At 34.0% G+C, this 18,963-nt stretch overlaps 1 protein-coding gene and 1 long non-coding RNA gene across 5 annotated transcripts in view; one reads left to right on the top strand and one right to left on the bottom strand.

Annotated features, from left to right (window-relative positions):
- LOC125778091 (uncharacterized) overlaps positions 1-18,963 on the top strand; it is a 35,410-nt gene that overhangs the window by 4,229 nt on the left and 12,218 nt on the right. The window lies entirely within an intron of this gene.
- The window catches only part of LOC105234190 (proton channel OtopLc), a 113,284-nt gene continuing 108,186 nt past the window's right edge, over positions 13,866-18,963 (bottom strand). For both annotated transcript variants that reach the window (XM_049454389.1, XM_049454388.1), the window contains exons 7-8: positions 18,710-18,870; positions 13,866-16,962 (exon numbers count right to left, since the gene is read on the bottom strand). In XM_049454389.1, the coding sequence (XP_049310346.1) occupies positions 15,808-16,962; positions 18,710-18,870 (1,316 nt within the window). In that variant the 3' untranslated portion in view covers positions 13,866-15,807. The remainder of the gene's footprint in view (positions 16,963-18,709; positions 18,871-18,963) is intronic.

Here is an 18,963-nt window from a genome sequence, read left to right as displayed (position 1 = left end):
ACGAATGCGGTGGTTGCGGCACGATATTGATTGAAAATTTGGCGAAAAACTCACGAAGAATCAATGCAGTATGCGACGGTGCTTTATCGTAGATCAAAGTTGCCGCTTTGTAATTCCAATTTCTTTTGAGGAATAGCTTCATCACGCAAATGATGCATAAACCCTCCAATAGAGTTCCTTGTTTGCAATTTGGCAAATCAGAAGGAATTCGGAGTGCTCCACACCTCACATCTTTTGAACAACTTTTACCAATCCAAAACATTTGATCATGACAATTATCACCGAAGGCCTTTTTAGTTTTTTATTGAATAATTTCACTTTTCGTAAAAATCCACAGAACTAAACACTTACGAATACTTTGATGTGACAATTTGTGGCCGAGAGGGTTTTTAGAATCTTCAGTAAAAACTCCGACAATTGCGCCAAGATATACCCTCTAGATTTCTACTCTGGCTTAAAATTATATTGCAGTCGCATAAGACCTGGTCAACGACTAATTGTTGCTAAGCTCAGACGATATTCATAAGATCCGTGCTAAAACGCAAAAAAACAACAACAAATATTTAGAAGCGAGCAGAACAAAAATGTCCCTCCTTTGTAAGCTCATCAATTACAGTTTCCAGCGATTAAGCTACGGCCCTCTCTGAAAAAAAGTCGCATTTCGGCACAGTACGTTTACTGCTACATTATCTGAAACATATTATAAAGAATAGAAAAATAAGCTTTCGAAGATTTCTTTCCTCAATCTAAATTTTATACAAAGAAATTTGTTTTTATTGAAGAAAATTCGATAATACTTTTTGAAACGAAAAACACAGAATCTTCAAATTTAATGGGGAACATATTTACTTAAGAACATTTTTTTTTTCGTTTTATTTTTGAGGATTATCTCTTTCATATGTTGGCCACGGCTACGTCTCGTTCGAGCAATTCGATTGGTAACTGGCGAATGCCAAGCACTATGACTTTCTCCAAGGCCTAAATTGAAGCAAGCTTGTCCGCACAGACTTCAAACTTTACAGACCTTCACAGAAAAAAGTTGAACTGTGTTATATCACACGATCTTTGTGGAAAATTGACCAGCGTAAATTATCTGCTCACTAATATTTTGTTCGAAAACCGCGGATCTTCTTAAAAACTTTTCAAAAAACCTATAGAGTGAAGTGAATTTTCGTAGTAAAGTTGCAAAATTTGTAATCGTTGTTCAGGCGTTAGTCTTTCATGACAGCTTGACACGACTCACCCGTGATCTGTCAAAAATAGGCTATTGGAAAACGTACCTCTACTTGGATAACCGTTATTAGCTAGTTTCTAAACCTATTGCAAATATTTATATAGTTTTATTTTATTTTAATTTTTGTCTAATTGAATTTTATTTTAAATGGGAATAAGAGACTTTGCTAAAAGTTATTATTTCTCACATATTCCTTTATTTTTTCTAAAAATCCAAATGTTCTAACTACATTTCTAAATTTCATATATCCTATTTTTCCTCTTATTTTAAAAACTTTTCGCATATATTTTCACTGTCAGCAAAACTTAAGTGAAACTGTAACTGCACTCATATGTTACCAACCTTTTTCGATTAATTTGTTTAAATGCTCGTTTCATTACGCTCATTGTGAAAAACTAGCTTCAGCGCCTGGAAGTGTGCAATGAAATGCATAACATTCATTCATACATGTGCGTGTGTATGCAAAGTTGAATATTTACTATTACTATACTTGGTGATACATACTTACACTTTTGCATGTTTATATGCACAGAGTATTTGGCCTCATGCACGCCAGGCATGCGCTTTGCGCTGAAGCTTCACGAATTCGCCTGCAGCCAACACGAGAGGACATTCACCTTTTGATATGCTTTCGCGATTTGACTTGCGAACATGGTGGTATACATACATACATACATATTGTGTGTGTATAGTCACCTACTACTGTGTATCTTCAATTTTGGAAAGTGATAAATTTTACTGAAACTTTGAAATATAAATATTTATATGTGTGTATTTGTTGTTGCAAGGAATTTTTAAATGCACAGTCGGGTGTTTGTATGCTATATACATATGTCAGGCAGTGGTTTGGACTTTGTTTTTATTATTTTTAATATTAAAAGAATAGTTGGCTTAGAGGTCAGCTATATGCCTAACCACTTTAGTCGTCGTGTTTAATCATAGAAAAAATATTGTTTTGAACTACTAGGGTATTAACCAGTTACTAACAAAGTACAATCGGTTACTTTTGCAGTTAGTTCTAATAGTAAATTTTGAGAGCACACTTCTTATGTTGCTTTAAAGTCCTTTAACCATTTCGGTGGTAGTTAAAATTTACGCTACTTGTAATCTCCAAAGATCCTTGTTAAGTGTCACCGAGATCAGGATATACCGTGTAAATACTATGTAATAACTATGGAAAATGTATTTTAGTTTAATTTACAGGCTAAAGCTACTTCAAAAATATTTTGTACCTAAGTTTGACACACTGAGAGCTCCACCTAAAAATCAATACGGATTTTATTAATTGTCAAATATACATATATGTTGCAACAAATTATGTTGCAAATATTAAATAAAACTGGAATAAGCAAAAACCCCATTACATGCTCTAGTACAAAGTGTATAGAGCCCCAACATAAAATGAAGTGAAGCTGTGTAAAGGCAAAAGCGCTGGAAAGCATATGAAAACACAACCCTACAAAAAGCTTTGAGGTCAGCGGGAAACAGGAGAAATTGAAGCTTAACTCAAGCGCATGTGCTAGAAAAGCTCTAACCCCTTGAAAAGGGGAATTTTTGATACTAGCGCTATCTCATTCACACGATAAAAAAAGCTCGCTCAGTGAAGTTGAAAAGCTACATGGAATCCAAATCAGAAAGCTTTTGACAACACTTAGGCACCTGAAAATATGCATACCGAATTTGGCGCTTAAAATATGCCAATACACAGGCACACGAATAGCATAGAGATAGAGCACACGAAGTGTGAGAATGGTAGCACGGAAAAACACGAACGCACAGCACACGATAAGCGCGAACGTGGAGCACACGAAAAACACGAACGTGGAGCAAACTAAGTGACTCTCGTTAATGAGTGTATACGAAGTGGTAGCGTTGAGTAGACGAGTGAGAGCGTGCATGAGAGAGAGAGACATCTCAGTGGAGCTATCTAACAGATACTTACACAAATTTTTATTCGACTATAAATTGAATGACTTCGCGCTCACAGCATCCACAATCAGTAATACAGATAGTAGCTGAGATTTCTGTTACTTTTTGTAGACTCTGCTGTTGTTGTTGTTTATATTTTGCAAATACACTTTATACGGTTCCTGTTTTCCAAAAGTTTTTTTAGTTTTTGGGTTGGTCCTGTGTTCGTGTTTTCCCAATTATGTGTATTTATGCTTTCATTTTGCTTCAAAACTTTAAGAGTCCAAAACCTTAAGAATCTCATTTGTGTTTGTGAGTGTATATGCACCACTCTTATCATTCGAATGTGTATCTTGTATCTTTGCGGTAAATTTTATATGTAACAACCGCGCGCGGGAACCCCACCCAGCTTTTTAGCTCTCAAACGCATCAATATACGCTCATACACACGCATAAAATGAGCTCGGAAAGCATTTACGAAGCAACTCAAACTCACTGAGAAGCTTGCGCCCATCCCAAACCGTCGCGATGCTATTTAAGACAGCACCGCAACGCACATCCGCTCATTTCAGATGCCACAGCAGCGTCTAACGCACCACTAGCGTGGACTTCAAAGCAGATTTTTGCCATAAAGCTATGCTACCTATACCATTATTTGTAGTTGTACCTAACTCTACCATCTCACCGCCTTTTACACGCCCATTTAGCCCATTTTTATGAAGTGTCCAACTGTACAATTGTAAGTACCGTATTCACTTTTATTTTTCACAGTGGAATCCTACCATTAATGGCTAACAGAAACACACACACGCATGCATACAAAGAAGCTATAGTTGTTACTGTATTTGTGATTGTGATCAGAATAATGTTTCTAAAGTCCATTTGCACAAACGTGCTGCGGCTAACGGCGCTCACTTCCGTCTCCACTCCTGCCCCCAGCCACGAGATGCCTACAGCTTACAGCTGCTCACTTGACCACACAACTGAAATCGCGTACATTCATATACATATACATACATAACTGAGTAAGTGCACTTGCCGGAAGTCATAGTTGACCGCAAATGAATTGTACTGCTTGCTGTCAGGAGGCACTCTTGTTGGCCATAATAATCGCCATAAAATTCAATCAACTGAAAATTATGTTTACTTTGTATTATTCTACATACACACGTATATCCTAGAAATATGTAGGTGTATGTGTGTGTACTAATCTATACATATACATTTATTTCGACGCAAATTGGCGAATGCGGGAAACTTGTTAACACTAACCGAAGTTGGCTCAAATTAAAATTAACAACATTCGCCACTTTTACTTTGTCGGGTTTGTGGGCCATTTATGCGGCACTTGATGCGGTTCGTAAGCACTTGAAATCCTTAGTTGGTGAGCTACGAGGTATACTTGTATATTTTATTATTGAGTGGTCGGTTGCAACATATTTTCGCTGCGATTTATTTTGTAGCAACATTCGAAAGTACTTTTGTGGGAAATAGGTTATTTTGTATAGGCCATGCCGCTGCTGCATTTGGCCCCATTTAGGTATAATTAGAAGCACATTTCGAGTTATCAATATCAGTATGAAAGTTTACCTTGAAAAATGCAGCTATTGTAAGATTACGAAAAGTACTTTATTTGGACAGTATACCTTTAAAAATAAGATTAAAATTTTAAATCACTTTGATTTTTTTCTGCTTATTATAATACTATGACTCTCTGTACAAGAACCATCCAGTTTCTCGATTACAAAAATGTAATGTCGACAAGCAAAAAATCAATTAAATATTGAGAAAAAATCGACATCCTTTTCAAAATCTGCCGTTTTGTTAAATTTCTATATGTTTCCAAAGATCTCTTGGCAGTCTTTGAAGCTTTTTTATCTCCCGCAGGCTTGTGTTTTTGTTAAAACTGAATCATCGTAAGCCTTTTCCAACATTCTCTACGATTCCACATGTGAAATTTGGTTCGAATTACAAAATTTGAAGATAAATTCTTAGTTCGATACCTGCCATTGTAAAAATCGCAGCGTACTAAGTACTGAGGCGTGCTCATATTTAGCATAGTAATTGAAGACAGTTTTACCAACTTAGCAAAATACATTTTTCCTAATATCATTTATTAGCTAAACCAGATATTCCGAAGGAAAATTATGAAATATCTACTTTTCTTCTTGTGAACAATATAATCCACTATCATTACAAACCAGGAATAATGTGCAACGGGATATTATTCAGTGTGAGGAATTGGTTTTGATGTTGATGCTACACTTGAGTACTATATTTTATTCTTAATATTTTTTGAAATTCCTCTGGTACTACTCAAACAAAAATCGCAATTATCGTGATGATTTACTTGTTCTCGCCAAATCATTGGCACAGCAAAATACATAGAAGCAAACTTCCTATTACCCCAGTCATTTAATTTTCCATAGCACGAAATGCGAAAAATTTTCTGGATCCATTCCTTATCTTGCAACACGGAATGTTCCAAATATCAGAAAAACGCGCGTTTAACTTTCTCAGTAGGAACTCTTTTTAGAGACTTAATAATATATTTTCCACATAGATAACAAAACTTGTCCGGATGTTTTAAATATTTGCGGTGGTCACTTTTCTCCATGTCCGTCGAAATAAATTATTTATAAATATAAATGTGTTCCAAAGTTAACAGGACTTTTTGAATCTAGCGCCCCCTGGTGGCGCCTTCTATATGTCAACTGATGTGTTAGAATCTGCTATTTCTATCGATTGCCCAGAGAAGTTATTGCGCTTTAAGTGCCAACATTAAGTTTTGTTTTAAAATTGGTAAAGCTTTTACCGAAACGTTTCAATTGATGAAACACGTTTATGGCGATGATAGCCTATCCCGTAGCAGAGTTCACGAGTGGTTTCAAGGTTTCAACGTTTTCAAAGTGGTCGTGATCACCGAAAATTCCAGGCTACCGTGCCTGGCTAGTGCTTAGGTGACTGTCGCGTCGTGATGTTATGTGATTTAACAGTCACGCGGTAAATTCGCGTTCAGTCTGTCTGAATAGAAATTAGTCCCTAAGCTGCAGAGTTATAGAACTATAGAATATAGCTTTTGTTGGCATAGATTATTATAAATTATTGTTGTTATTTATGTAAGGATTATCTAGTTTCTGTTAGGGTGGTATGGTTCAGATAAGATCTCATCGTGGTTATCCAACGACGAGGTCAGAGCTTAGGAAGAAAAGTGTCAGATATATAATGTTCACTGAACACGCTCATTGCGTTGGAGTCTGCGCAAAGGTTACTTTTGATTCTCGTGTTCATTATCTGCAATGGGTAGTGGTTTGACTCCAAGTACGCCATTGTCTGAGAATGAGTTGAAGAAGGTGTTTATTGTTCGGTCTGAAGTTAGTTGCGCCCGAAGTTTGGTCGGCTTATTGTTTTATTTCGTCGATGTAGTTAAGGAAAGACATCTTGATTATCCTTGGAGGCGGTTCCGATCAAGCACGCGACTGTATGGATGGTTTTTACGAAAACACCGCCAGCAGAAACTGCTTGGAAAGGAATTTATTATGCTCCTTAACTGGGAGCATACGCACCTCACTGTGTAGATTTCAAATTATTATTGAAGGCAGTGCTGCAATCAATGATCAAATTGTTGCGTTTAGAAGTTTAGTTTCCGCTAAAGCAATCAAGATAAAGGTATTCATAAAAAATGTTTTCCCTGTTAATTATATATAAAGTTGTTTGTGTCAAACAAGGTGGCGAGAAAGACCTAGCAGAAGGTTTTCGGTAGAAAAAGTTAAGGGTTTTTTTTTATTTTTGGAAAATTTATAATAATGCTTTGCAGTATGTAAGCAGCTGTAGTATTTTTTCAACCCAATCAGCCCCTTCCCAGTAAGTTTTAAGACAATTTAGATATTTATTTATATTTATTAATAATATGCATGTGTATATGCTTTATCGTCAACTTCATGATTGTTATTACATCATACAATTTATGTTTTCAACTTTCGCAGACATCATGAACGATATCACTTTTATAGTAAAATGAACAAAATAACATTACATTTGCTTCGTACATTCTTCATTATTCCTTCGGGTTTTGAGATTTTTTCTTCTTTTTTTTCTTGCTTTTATAAATATTGTTAATTAAGACAAAATTTTAGTAGTTGTAAAAATATGCTAATAAATATTAAATACATGTGTAAATATTTAATACTAGGGGTTTCTATCGTAGTATATATGTATGTGTGTGTATATATATTGTAGGTATATTTTAAGTCGTATTCCTAAAGAAAAACAATAGGATAGCAATCGAGTAGAATACAGAAATAATTTACAGATAGTGAAAGTATTGCAGTTACAGTTAATTCAAATGAAGTACATACATACATAAGTATTTCTTAATATGTATGGTTGTTACAAAATATACAAATGTAGTAGTTTTATGTAATTTTCAATTGCTAACATACGATTATTGTTTGTGGCATATCTTTTTGTTTTTTTTTTGGTTTTTGATTTTTTTTTAATAATTTTTAATTTCTGCTTTTTTGAAATTGTTTATAATTTTTTTTTTAATTTTTGATTTTGTTTTTTTTTTTAATTTTTTTTTAAATTTTTTTTTAATTTTAAATTTTAATTTTTGATTTTGTTTTTTTTTTTATTCTCTTAAATTTTTTTCAAATTTGGTATTTTCTGTATATTTTATTTTACCATTTATTTGTATTATTTTTTTTGTTTGCAATATTGAGCGTTCATTTCTATATCTTCGAGTAAATTTCGTGTTTTCATTTTAGTAGTTTTTAAATGTTTTTATTAAAACTTTGTTAAATGTGAATTGTGTATCGCAAGAGCACAATTTTGTTCTAGATATTATTTTTTATCTTTTTTAATACTTTTATAATTAATATTTTTTAATACCTTTTAATTATTTTTTTTAATAGCTTTTAATTATTTATTTTTTTATTATTTTTTATTTAACTTTTTTTTAATATTTTTTAAGTTATTTTTCATACATATTTTTTTTATTATTTTCTGAAAAACAATTTTTTTGGATACTTTGTTTTATTTTAATTTTTTGAGTTTTTTCTTTTGTTATTTTATTTATTTATATTGTTATTTTTATTATTTTTATTTTTTTATATTTTTTTTTATTTTTTTATATTTTTTTCATAATTTTTATTGTTTTTTCTTTATTACATTGTTGACACCAGTGTATTTTTTGCTCTACTTTGCCTTTAGCTACACTAATTGTTTATAAATATACAGAATTCATAAAAAAATTGTATTGTTTTTTTTTTCTAATTTCCTTATTTGCTTCAAATAATATGCTAGTATATTATATGAAGAATATATAAATACATATAATTATTTCAATTGTCATAACTAAATTTAAAATTGCTTTTTTCTTCATACTTAACTTTTAAAACACACGATTGTTATTATTTTTTTAATAAATTACAGACAGCAAACACTTAACTTAGATTTACTAAATATACAAATGCATGTATGTATATATAAATGTAATATTCTATATGCATATAATAATCTTGTAAATGGTTTGAAAAAATCTTTGGCATCGAAATTAAATTATGCACAGTAGATGAAAACATTTCTTTATGAGATAGTTGTTACTTTTATAAATAATTTTGTATTTATTAATGTAATAATATTTTTATTATTTTTCGAAAATTTACAATAATATTATAATTAAATTTTTTTGAAATTATTTTTTTTTTGTGCCAAAAAATAATTTTATTATTTTGCTTTAATTTTATTAAAAAAAAATAAAAGAGACCTGAGTTTACGGAATTTTTAATGAAATAAATTTAATTGCTGAAAAAAAGCAAATACATAATTTTCGTAAGAATTTACTTAACTTGTTGTTGTAATAAAATTAAAAAATATTTTTTTACATATTTCAAAATTTTAAATTAACTATTTAAATAAATTAAAAAAAAAATATTTGTTTTAAATTTATCAATTTTTATGGAATATAAAATTATGTAAAATTTTAGTTAGCTTTATAAATAAAAAAAAATTTCATATGTCTGTCCGTTCGTCCGTCAGTCTACCCGACCATCCGTGTCCGCTGTAACTTGAGTAAAAATTGAGATATCTTGATGAAACATGGTATCCCGGTTCCTTGGTACAAAAAACAATCTAAAACATATAAAGTGTCATAACTAAGCACTAAATTAAGATATAAAAATCTTATTTGGCACAGGTGATCGCAGTAGCCAGGTGCAACTGTCGGCTAAAAGTGGTCGTGGCACTGACCTCAAATATTAAACTCTTAGATCACTTAAGCTACAACACTCAAATTCACCGATCGCAAATACTATAAGAACTCCAACCAACAGTGTGAAAATGGGTGAAATTGGACTACAGCCACCCCTACTCCCCATATAAGACAATTTTAAATACTATCTGATTCCTTCCTTTCGAGTGTAAAATTCAACTTTGCTCGAAAAATGCTTTGAGACTATGCCACCTTATGGCCAAAAATCCAATAAAACAAGGCCTAGATAAGGAATATGTGGACCCCAGTACCTATAGTTGACTTTTCATCGCAAATATCGATCAATGTGTCAGATTTATAATTGAAATTCAGAGAAGATCTTTTCCTGATAGTAATATGTCTGTGTGTCCCCATATACTTAATTTATAAATTTTCGAACTTCCGGGTGAGTTTATACCGCTTAAATGGGCCAATATGTGAGTTATCTTTTGCAGCTTTAATCCTTGCAAGTTACAATGTATGAAATGTTCGGTTATACCCGAACTTAGCTCTGCTTTGTTTGTCAATTGTATATTTTTATACTTATTCTGTTAACTCAAGAAATTAATATTTTAAAACCTAAAAATGCTTTTGTTTAATTTCGATTAAAATATTTTATTTGTTAGCAAACATTTTAAATGCATTATTTCTGAAAAAAAAGTTGCTTTACAATTTTGTTTTTTAATTTTAGCCTCAACTGCATTTAAAACTTATATATACATACATACATAATTACTTATTATATATAATACATTCAATTTAAATTAAATTTTCATAATCTATCACACATACATAAACGATTTGCGGTACTTTATATCTGTTAAAAAATAGCAACTACATTTTATAATTATAATTTTCACTTATTTAATATGCTTTTAAGAATTAGAACTTTAGAATCAACCCTTAAAATAATGATCAAACGATCGGTTACATGAACAATCAAACAAACAATGCTTCGTCGATCCTTGCAACAATAAATGAATGCAACAAAACAATTTTCGCAAACAAATAACACAATCTTATACATTCATATGTATGTATGTACATAATATTTCTTTCTTAGCATAATTAAGTGGCAACTCTTTAGCATTTCACTTACAGCAAATTATGTGTATTAAACTTTAATACTGATTTTACATAGCATTTTTGTTTTTTTAATTTTCGAATTCGCATATTCTTTAGGATGAATATCCTATAGTTTTCTTTTTCTTGTCAATTATGAATTAATTTTTTTTTAACTTTCATGCTCTTTATTTCTTTCTTCATAATAGTTTGTTGTTTGTTTTTTTTTTCAAATAATATCTTTGGCAACTTTGGGATTTATACGAGGATTTTGGTAAATTTATGAAAAAAAAACAAAAAAAATTAATTTTTGAAATCTGCCAATGCTGTTATCCATATTTTTAAAGCTTTAAGTTTTTTTTTTTTTAATTTTTTTTTCCTGCTGTTAGTAGCAAAAATTGCATGTTTCATCTAAGAAAGTCTCTTGGGAATTGTTTTTTTTTACTCAAATTTTTCAAAGAAATTATGAATTTTTGTGGTACTGCGGTTGGCAATTTCTTCGCATTCAGAATCTACTAACAAATATCAGAACATAATGAGAGTAGATATTCTTTATGGCATCTTTAGTGTTATCTCTAAATGCAGAGTCTGGGTTTTCGTGCTTTCTCATTTTCATGCGACACCCAACTTCAGTAATCAAAAATTATTATACCCTGAAGAAATATTGCGTTTGCCACGAAGTTTGTGATGCCCAGAAAGTAATATCATTGACATAATAAAGTATACATTGTGACAAAAAAGAACCGGGGAATTGTAAATAAAACGTAAAACGTTTAATTTTTTGCAAGAGATGACGAGCTCTCTTCCCATATCTCTAATACTTGCCTGACTATTTTCAAGCACCATATCCTTCATTTTTTTAATATTTTCATCTGTTGAAGAGGTCGGAGCTCGCCCAGAACTAGGCATTTTTTCAACGATCTATCGACCATCTTTGATTACAATTTCCGGGTGCTCTTTTGTCAGATAGCATATATTCAGTTGGAGATATCGATTTTTCGATCGACACGTCCTTTTCTCTCACAAAACTGCTCATACGTCGGAACTGCTGATGTTATACTATTATACAATAACATATAGATAACACATGAATCGGTCAGAAAAATCAAGTTAAAGACCGTTTTATATCTTTTGTGCTATAAAAAACGCCATTTGAAGGATATTATGCTTCAGGGCCTCCCAAGTAAACCTTTTCTCTTTTTTATGAGGCTTTATTATGTGAAGCTTCATAGAAATTGTATCAAAAAGTTGTTTTTTAACATTTCCTTGATGCTTGGCACAGAAATTAGTGAGTGAGTGAGTGAGTCGAGAAAAAATATTACGAAAAAGTTAAAAATTACGTTTTGATGGATTTCGGAATTTTATGCCAAAGAAGAATTTTTTGTCCTTTAAGGGATTACATCTACTTGTGAATTTTTAAAATCGTGTTTTTTCCATATCAATAGGGACGCTACAAAAGTAGACCGATAGGGACAGCAAACGACGCCATATTTTTTCCGCTCTTTTGACATTTCTCTTCAGTAAAGTTTGGCATTTCATGAAGCAAGATATACGATCCAACAATAAATCAAAGTTATTGAAAGCATCCTAAAAAAAATACGGTTTGGTGCTGTTTATGGGCCAACGGTGTCTTCGGGCCGTACAACTTCCTTGATGATCAAGACCGGCACGTTAATGTGAATGGGAATTGCTAGCGCTCAATGATAACCGAATATTTTTGGCCCGAATTGGATGATATGGACTTGGACAATATGTGGCTCCAACAGGACGGCGCCACAAGTCACACAGTGAATGGCACAGAAAACCAATTTTGGTGAACGTGTTATCTCACGAAATGGCTTAGTCAATTGGCCGCCTCGATTGTGCGATTTGTCGTCGTTGGGCTATTTCCTGTGGAGCTACGTCAAGTCTATTGTCTATGCAAACAAGCCAGCGTCAATTGATGAACTTCGTACGAATATCGAACGTGAAATTTCAGTATTCTTAAGCCACTTTGGAGTTTAAGTTGTTGTGTGTTTAACCAATTTTTCTAATCGGAATTCGAAGATATGAACATAATTGTCTGCTCAACCGGTCAATTGATCACCTCTTAGCTGTAATATTGAAAAATTTACGACTGTGTGCCTCCATGAAAGGACCAGAACTCTCAAAAGCAGCAAGTAATATTTCAGGGAGAATAAATAGTTAAAATTATTGGTACATGTCCTTTGTTATAAATGTTTTAACTAAAGGCTTTACTCTTACTTCGGGTATTCACAACAATATTTGTCATAAAATCTCAAACGCTGAAAAAGTATCCATAATACACGCAACCAAATGCCGCTGATTTTTAGCCAATTAATTTCATAAAATAGGTATCTATAATGAACTACGCTCTTCGGTTTTTGTGCTATATAACATTACACGTTTCAGTATTGAAATTTAAGTTTTTCTACTTTTGAACTAAAGTTATTTGCGGTGAACACACAATCAGTCTATACAAATAGTATCGATGAATACAACTACATACACATTATTTTGCATCATATTCAGTAGAACTTTTTAAGGTTATGTTTGCTTTCATTCAAAATCTATTTTTCAATCTATATGTTTGTATGTATATGTTTACAATATTTTCTTGTTCTTCAATGATTTATCAATTATACTGACTTATATATGTATGTATATGTGTTTGTAGATTACATTGTTATATAGCAATTTTTATGTCTATCATCAGTTTGAACATGATATAACTGTTTTACATACGTCTTACGGTATTTCACTTTAATGTAAACAAACTATCACCCCTTGGAGATTAGAGTAATTTTTGTATGTTTTTATAGGTATATGTATGTATATTGTTGCTTCGATCTTTGTTATAGGTAAAGTTGAAAGAAAATATTGCATCACTTTATATTTTGTTTTTGTGGTTTTTTGTAAAATCAATAAAATTTTCTTCATCGAAAAATACTTGTCTGTATGTAGCTATGGTTGTATGTGTGTACTCGTTTGTAAGGTTATCGGTTATCATGTTATTCAATTGAGTGTAGTTGCATGTGTGGGTTCTTTGCTTGTTCTTCTTTTCGGCTATCATCTTTTTTTTCAAAATTTAATTTTTTTTGAAATTCAGTTTTTTTTTTTTTTCAAAATATAATTTTTTTTAAAATTTATTTTTTTTTTTCAAATTTAATTTTTTTTAATTTAATTTTTTTTTCAAAATTAATTTACTTTCAAATACAATTTTTTTTTCAAATTTAATTTTTTTCACATTCATTTGTTTTATGGTTTTTGAAATTCGTTTTCAATTACGTGGTTCGTTTTTTATTAGTTTTTCTTGCATGCCAATGAAAGTTTTGTTCGAAATGGTGGTATATGGTGGGTCCGTACATCGGTGAATAGTTTTTTCAATATCGTTATTATTTTTTATCTCGCTCTATTGATTACTAAAAATTTATTAAATTTACAACTCGTTTTTCTATACTTTTGCTATTTTATCTAATATGTATGCTATATGGTATATATTCCCTAGTAGTATTTAGTTTCGAACTATTTCGTACATTTTTACTTTGATCATTTTGATTTCGCAGTGTTTTGGTGATATTGAACTCAGTTGAGATTCTCTTTCTTTTTTTTTAATGTTTTCTTTTGTTTAATACCTTCAAATGGTACTAGTTTCATTTTCTTTATAAATGTGTAACTTCCTAGAGAACATTTTTAATATTGCTGTGGATAAAGAACTACCAATTACCTATGTCTCTATGTAGTTTATCTGGTTTATTTTGGTTACAGTATTCGTTGAAATTTCTCTACCAATCAATCAGCTACTTTCCTACCATCCGTTGCTACCTTTTTATTGCAAAAATCTCTTAACAAAACCTAAATTTGTTTCAATGTCGGCAATGAGTATGAAAAGTTATCAAAGTAATGTTAAAGTTGTGGATATAATTATAGCATTACTTGGTCTGTAATGCAGATGATATTTGGTTGAAATGTCTGGGCTTAATTTCAGTTTCAGACCAACCTGACAGCATTTTTTACAGCTGGAAAGACGCTTCATTTATTGAATAACAACGTGTACATGAGAACTGTGTCGAGAATGTCGTCCAAGGATCTTGCCAATTCATTTATATCCTCCATCTAAAGTATTAGTTTTTAAGAGTATACACTCGAATTTCTCTTATGTATTTTATGAAGAAAGTTTTTCATCTTCATTCGGGTTATAAAAAATGGTGAAGATTTAGTTCCTCAGAACACTTCATTTGAAAACCTTTTCGATCTTATCCACCTAAGTTAAAGTTGAGGTTTTATGTTTATGTCTTTCCCAAATCTACTTTCTCGAACATGATCTAAAGAATGTTTGAATTTTCTCTTACATCATGTTTGGAAAAGTTTTCTGAATATCTGAAAATAAAGTGCCGTTTAGCTAAAATACTGATAACAGACCCTAATGTGGTGTCTTTTATGAAAACACCCAGTTATGCATGGTAATAAAGCAATCTTTTTTGTCAACTATTGCGGTCTTTTCAGCATATTTTGGAACCTATGACTTGTTGATCTCTCAAAGCAAAGTTCTTGGGAGTAACTGTATCAGTTTTGAAGTAAATGTTCTGATAAACTTTACTATCCAATCTAGCCTGTTAAGTCTTCGGATATGGCTGCCTCGCAAAAGCAAATAAACCTTCCATAAAATATATGTCTAACCATTATCGAGCTCAACATACTCCAGACCTCAATTCTATACCAGCCTACATCGCCTCACTCGCCTCAAAGTCTATACCAAGTGTCCAGCTTAAACAAATGTGAGCTCACGATCGCTGCCCGCATCAATGAACTCAAAATCCTCGTAAACTCATTCACCGTTTATCACGAAAACTGGACAAAATGCGGAAGGTTTACCACCGCCACCACCACCACCCTTACCGTTACCCTTACCATTATCATTACCATTACCATTACCGTTATCCTTACAGTCTACTAGTTTGACATGTCGTTGTCTGGTCTGCTGTTTCTGCTGCTTCTGTTCACTACCATTTGCTTTCATTTGTTTCGGTCGTTGTGTCGCCTCTAACTCATCACCGTCGGTTGTGTCCAAATCCTCTTCTTCTGTGGCGGCGGTGCCGGTGCCACCACCTTCCAGCACCGCTGTAGTCGTATCGGTACCAGCGCCACCAACGTCACCATCACCATTGCCGCCATCCTCACCCTCGTCATCTTCTTCGTAGCCGTTGCTCTCGCCACTCTCCGCCTCTTCGACGGTCTCAAGTTCGCCGCCGGCCAGCGTTGTCGAGCAATAACAGTACGACAAATTAGTTTTGAGATCTTCACAGAATTGTTGCTGTTGCGCAATGCTTGCAATGCGCTCGCGCGCAAACTCTCACATATAGGCCGGTTTCAGTTTATAGGCACGCTTCCAGATTTCACACAAGCAAACGGTCGAGTGAAAACGATAGAATATTGCCAACGGCATAGACACATGCGTTATTATCGTCCACGCCCACAGACCATAGAAATTCAACTGTATCGGATGCGATTCGGCACGTGACTTCTCCAACGTGCTGATCGCCCACATCGCCAAATTCACGACCAACATAAATGTCACAATCTCTCGGCCGGGTTTCTTACGTATATGCTCCGGTGTGATGGCCTGTCGTCGGCTCGCATCCAAGATGAATAATGTCTGGCAAGCCGTTTGCACAATGGAGGCGAGCGCATTCAACGGTACTAACATATCATCACTGCGCAATGTAAAATGTCCCGCGATCACTGTGAATATATTGTACAAAAAGGAACCAGTCTGCGCGCCGACCAACAAAATATCATCCAACGAGAAGCTGCGATACCAATCATATTGCAGATGCCGTATTTGTATCATACCGATGAGTGTCGCTATTGTCGCTGTGCCGTAGATGAGCAGCTCACAGATGGTCACCTCGGTGACGGCCAGGGCGACAAAATCTGGTCGCGAGATCAACACGAAGAAGAGAATGAGCGAAATGATGGTCAGCACGAGTATGAGTATGCCAACGAAGAGACCCTTGTGCGCACGCGCACAATCCACCGAATAGTGATGGGGTGAACGCTTCATCGGCGAACTGATCGTGTCCGGACGTTGTGGCGCTGGTGTTGGCGGTCGCGAAATGCTACGCCACATCACATACAGTATGGCTGCGCAGATCAATGAATACTCAATGGTGCAGGGAAAGAGGAATGGTGAAGCATCTTGCACCAGTGTGCCGAGTATGTTGGTACGTCGACACTCGAAAATTTGATAAGGACCCTTTAGTCCCCGCGGTATACGCAAATGTGCTGTGGGATCGGTGGGTATTACCGCCGGTATGTTTGCATGTCCACGCGAATGTCCAGGTATGCGATGTGAAATGCGTAATGTACGATTCTCCGGATTGTAGAATGTTAATATTTCGTGTTTCGTCTCCTGTATCAGCACATTCAGCCAAACTGCCAAATTGGTGCCGATCATATGCATAAGACCGAAGCGTGCGATGATTTTATAGCGGTAGACCTTGATTTGCTGCAAGTAAGAGATTTAGTGTGAATGAAGTTAGACAATAAGTGAATTATTTATTTTATGAAGATTGGATTGTGTTCTGAGAAAGGGATTGAAGCTGTTATGAATCTTCAATACAGTTAACGAAACAGTTCTAAACTGCTCTCTTTACAAACCTTAATTTCTGAAATCAAGTAACTTTTTTTCTCCACGTGACAATCAATGCTTCCAAAGTTGGAATTGATCGTAGCAAATATTCTTCACCTTCGTTAACGGCAGCTGTCCAATAACCTACCGTAGCTTCTGTTATATGTGTAATAAAGTGAACCGATTTTTTTTTTTTAGAGGAATGTTCTACGGATCATTCTGATCAACTTTGCTAAGAGATTACAGGTTTAAAATAGGTTTCGAGCCAGCTATTTTTAAGTCGAAGTTTAAAGTTTAAGGATTATAAAAATTGCTTGGTCAGTTTTGTTGACATAACCAAATGAAATTTAATACATAAGTACATTTAGATATCACACATTTTGACTTCATTCCGGATCACTTGGATCATGAAGTCGCCAAATCAAACTCTGGCGGCTTATTCTTTGCCCATATACCGGCGAGGGAGTTGTGGATGGGAAGAAGCTGTTGGAGGGGTAAGACAGTGAGCTTCTTTACCGATGAGTCATAGCTTGTTGGGAAGGTTGGTGGAGGGGTTTACTCTCCGGAGCCCACTATTGTTAGCAGTAGTTTTACTGATCCGGAGTGCAGTCAGAGAAGTGACTATCCAACCGGATAGCAGGGCGCGGTACTAGCTTGGCACTTATTTACAGAAATTTCACAAGTCAAAGAATGCCTGATATGGGTGCCAAGCCACAGGGAAATCGCAGGAAATTGTAAAGCTGATTAGCTAGCAAGAAAAGGCACCCTAGAACAGCAATCGGTAGAATGGAAGGAGGACAGAGTTCCCACGTCATTTCGTGTTCTACTAGTAGATAGCTGGGCTTCCCGGAAGCTTGGCCAGCGCTGGGCGCCAAAACCTTTTTGGTCCAAGATCGATCGTAAGATATCATGTCATTTTTTTTACCCTCAGTAAGGATAGCCTCTCCCCAGGTGTGGGGCTTTTAACAGGCCATTGCTCTGTTAGCGTCCATGCTACTCGTATAAGGATGGGAATCTCATCAGACGCCATCTGCAGAAACTGTTACAATGAAGATGAAGTGGAAATAACTTAACGCTACCTTCTTGACTGTCCCGCGGTTTGCCGGTTAAGATTTAGGCATGGATTTAGAAATCCTCAAACTTGTATTAGTTCTTTTGTTCACGACCGGACAACTGTTGATATTACATACTCCCTTCTAACCGGTTATTGAGATTTTTTATTTTCCGGAACCCTTCTTTAATTGAAAAGCTAAGAGCACGTAATTTCGCAGAACTGATCCGTAGACTATTTTCGAAATTCGAAAGAAGATACTAGGATTTTGGAGACTAACTTTGAAAAACGAAGAAATTACCCATCTGTCGAAAATATATGGTTTGTACTATTATCTAGCTGCAAGTTGTACAGTGTTATAGCTTTAAATAAATTGTCTCGCTATGGAAAGGTTTTTGAGGGGCCTCATTCTATGCTTGACCTCGCAAAACGTTTCCTACAACCATTTGTGTTAACTTCATACATATAAAAAAATTAGGTAAAATATGGTGAAAAAATCCTTTTCGTTTAATTAGTCCGTGAAATAAAGATATTTACAATTAACACAATTTTACCACAGCTCACCCAACTTACCTCGTTATTCAAGAATATAAAGTACATTTGTATGAAAATGAATGCCATTCGCGTCGCCGGTGTCAATGCTAACAGTACATTATGACACTTGGTGTCCGGATTCAACTCGAAATACTGACCGAACTCCAAACCCGAATAGATCATGCTGCCAATACCAAAAGCTGGAAAAGCAAAAAATACATATACATGTAAATAAGAGACGAAAGGAAGAATAGGAGTAAGCGAGAATAATGTGTTGAAATAAAATTAGGCAT

The sequence above is a fragment of the Bactrocera dorsalis genome, chromosome 4 (genome assembly GCF_023373825.1).
Source record: "Bactrocera dorsalis isolate Fly_Bdor chromosome 4, ASM2337382v1, whole genome shotgun sequence".
NCBI lineage: Eukaryota > Metazoa > Arthropoda > Insecta > Diptera > Tephritidae > Bactrocera > Bactrocera dorsalis.
Note: the sequence above shows the minus strand (reverse complement) of the source record. Positions and strands in the feature narration are given on the sequence as shown.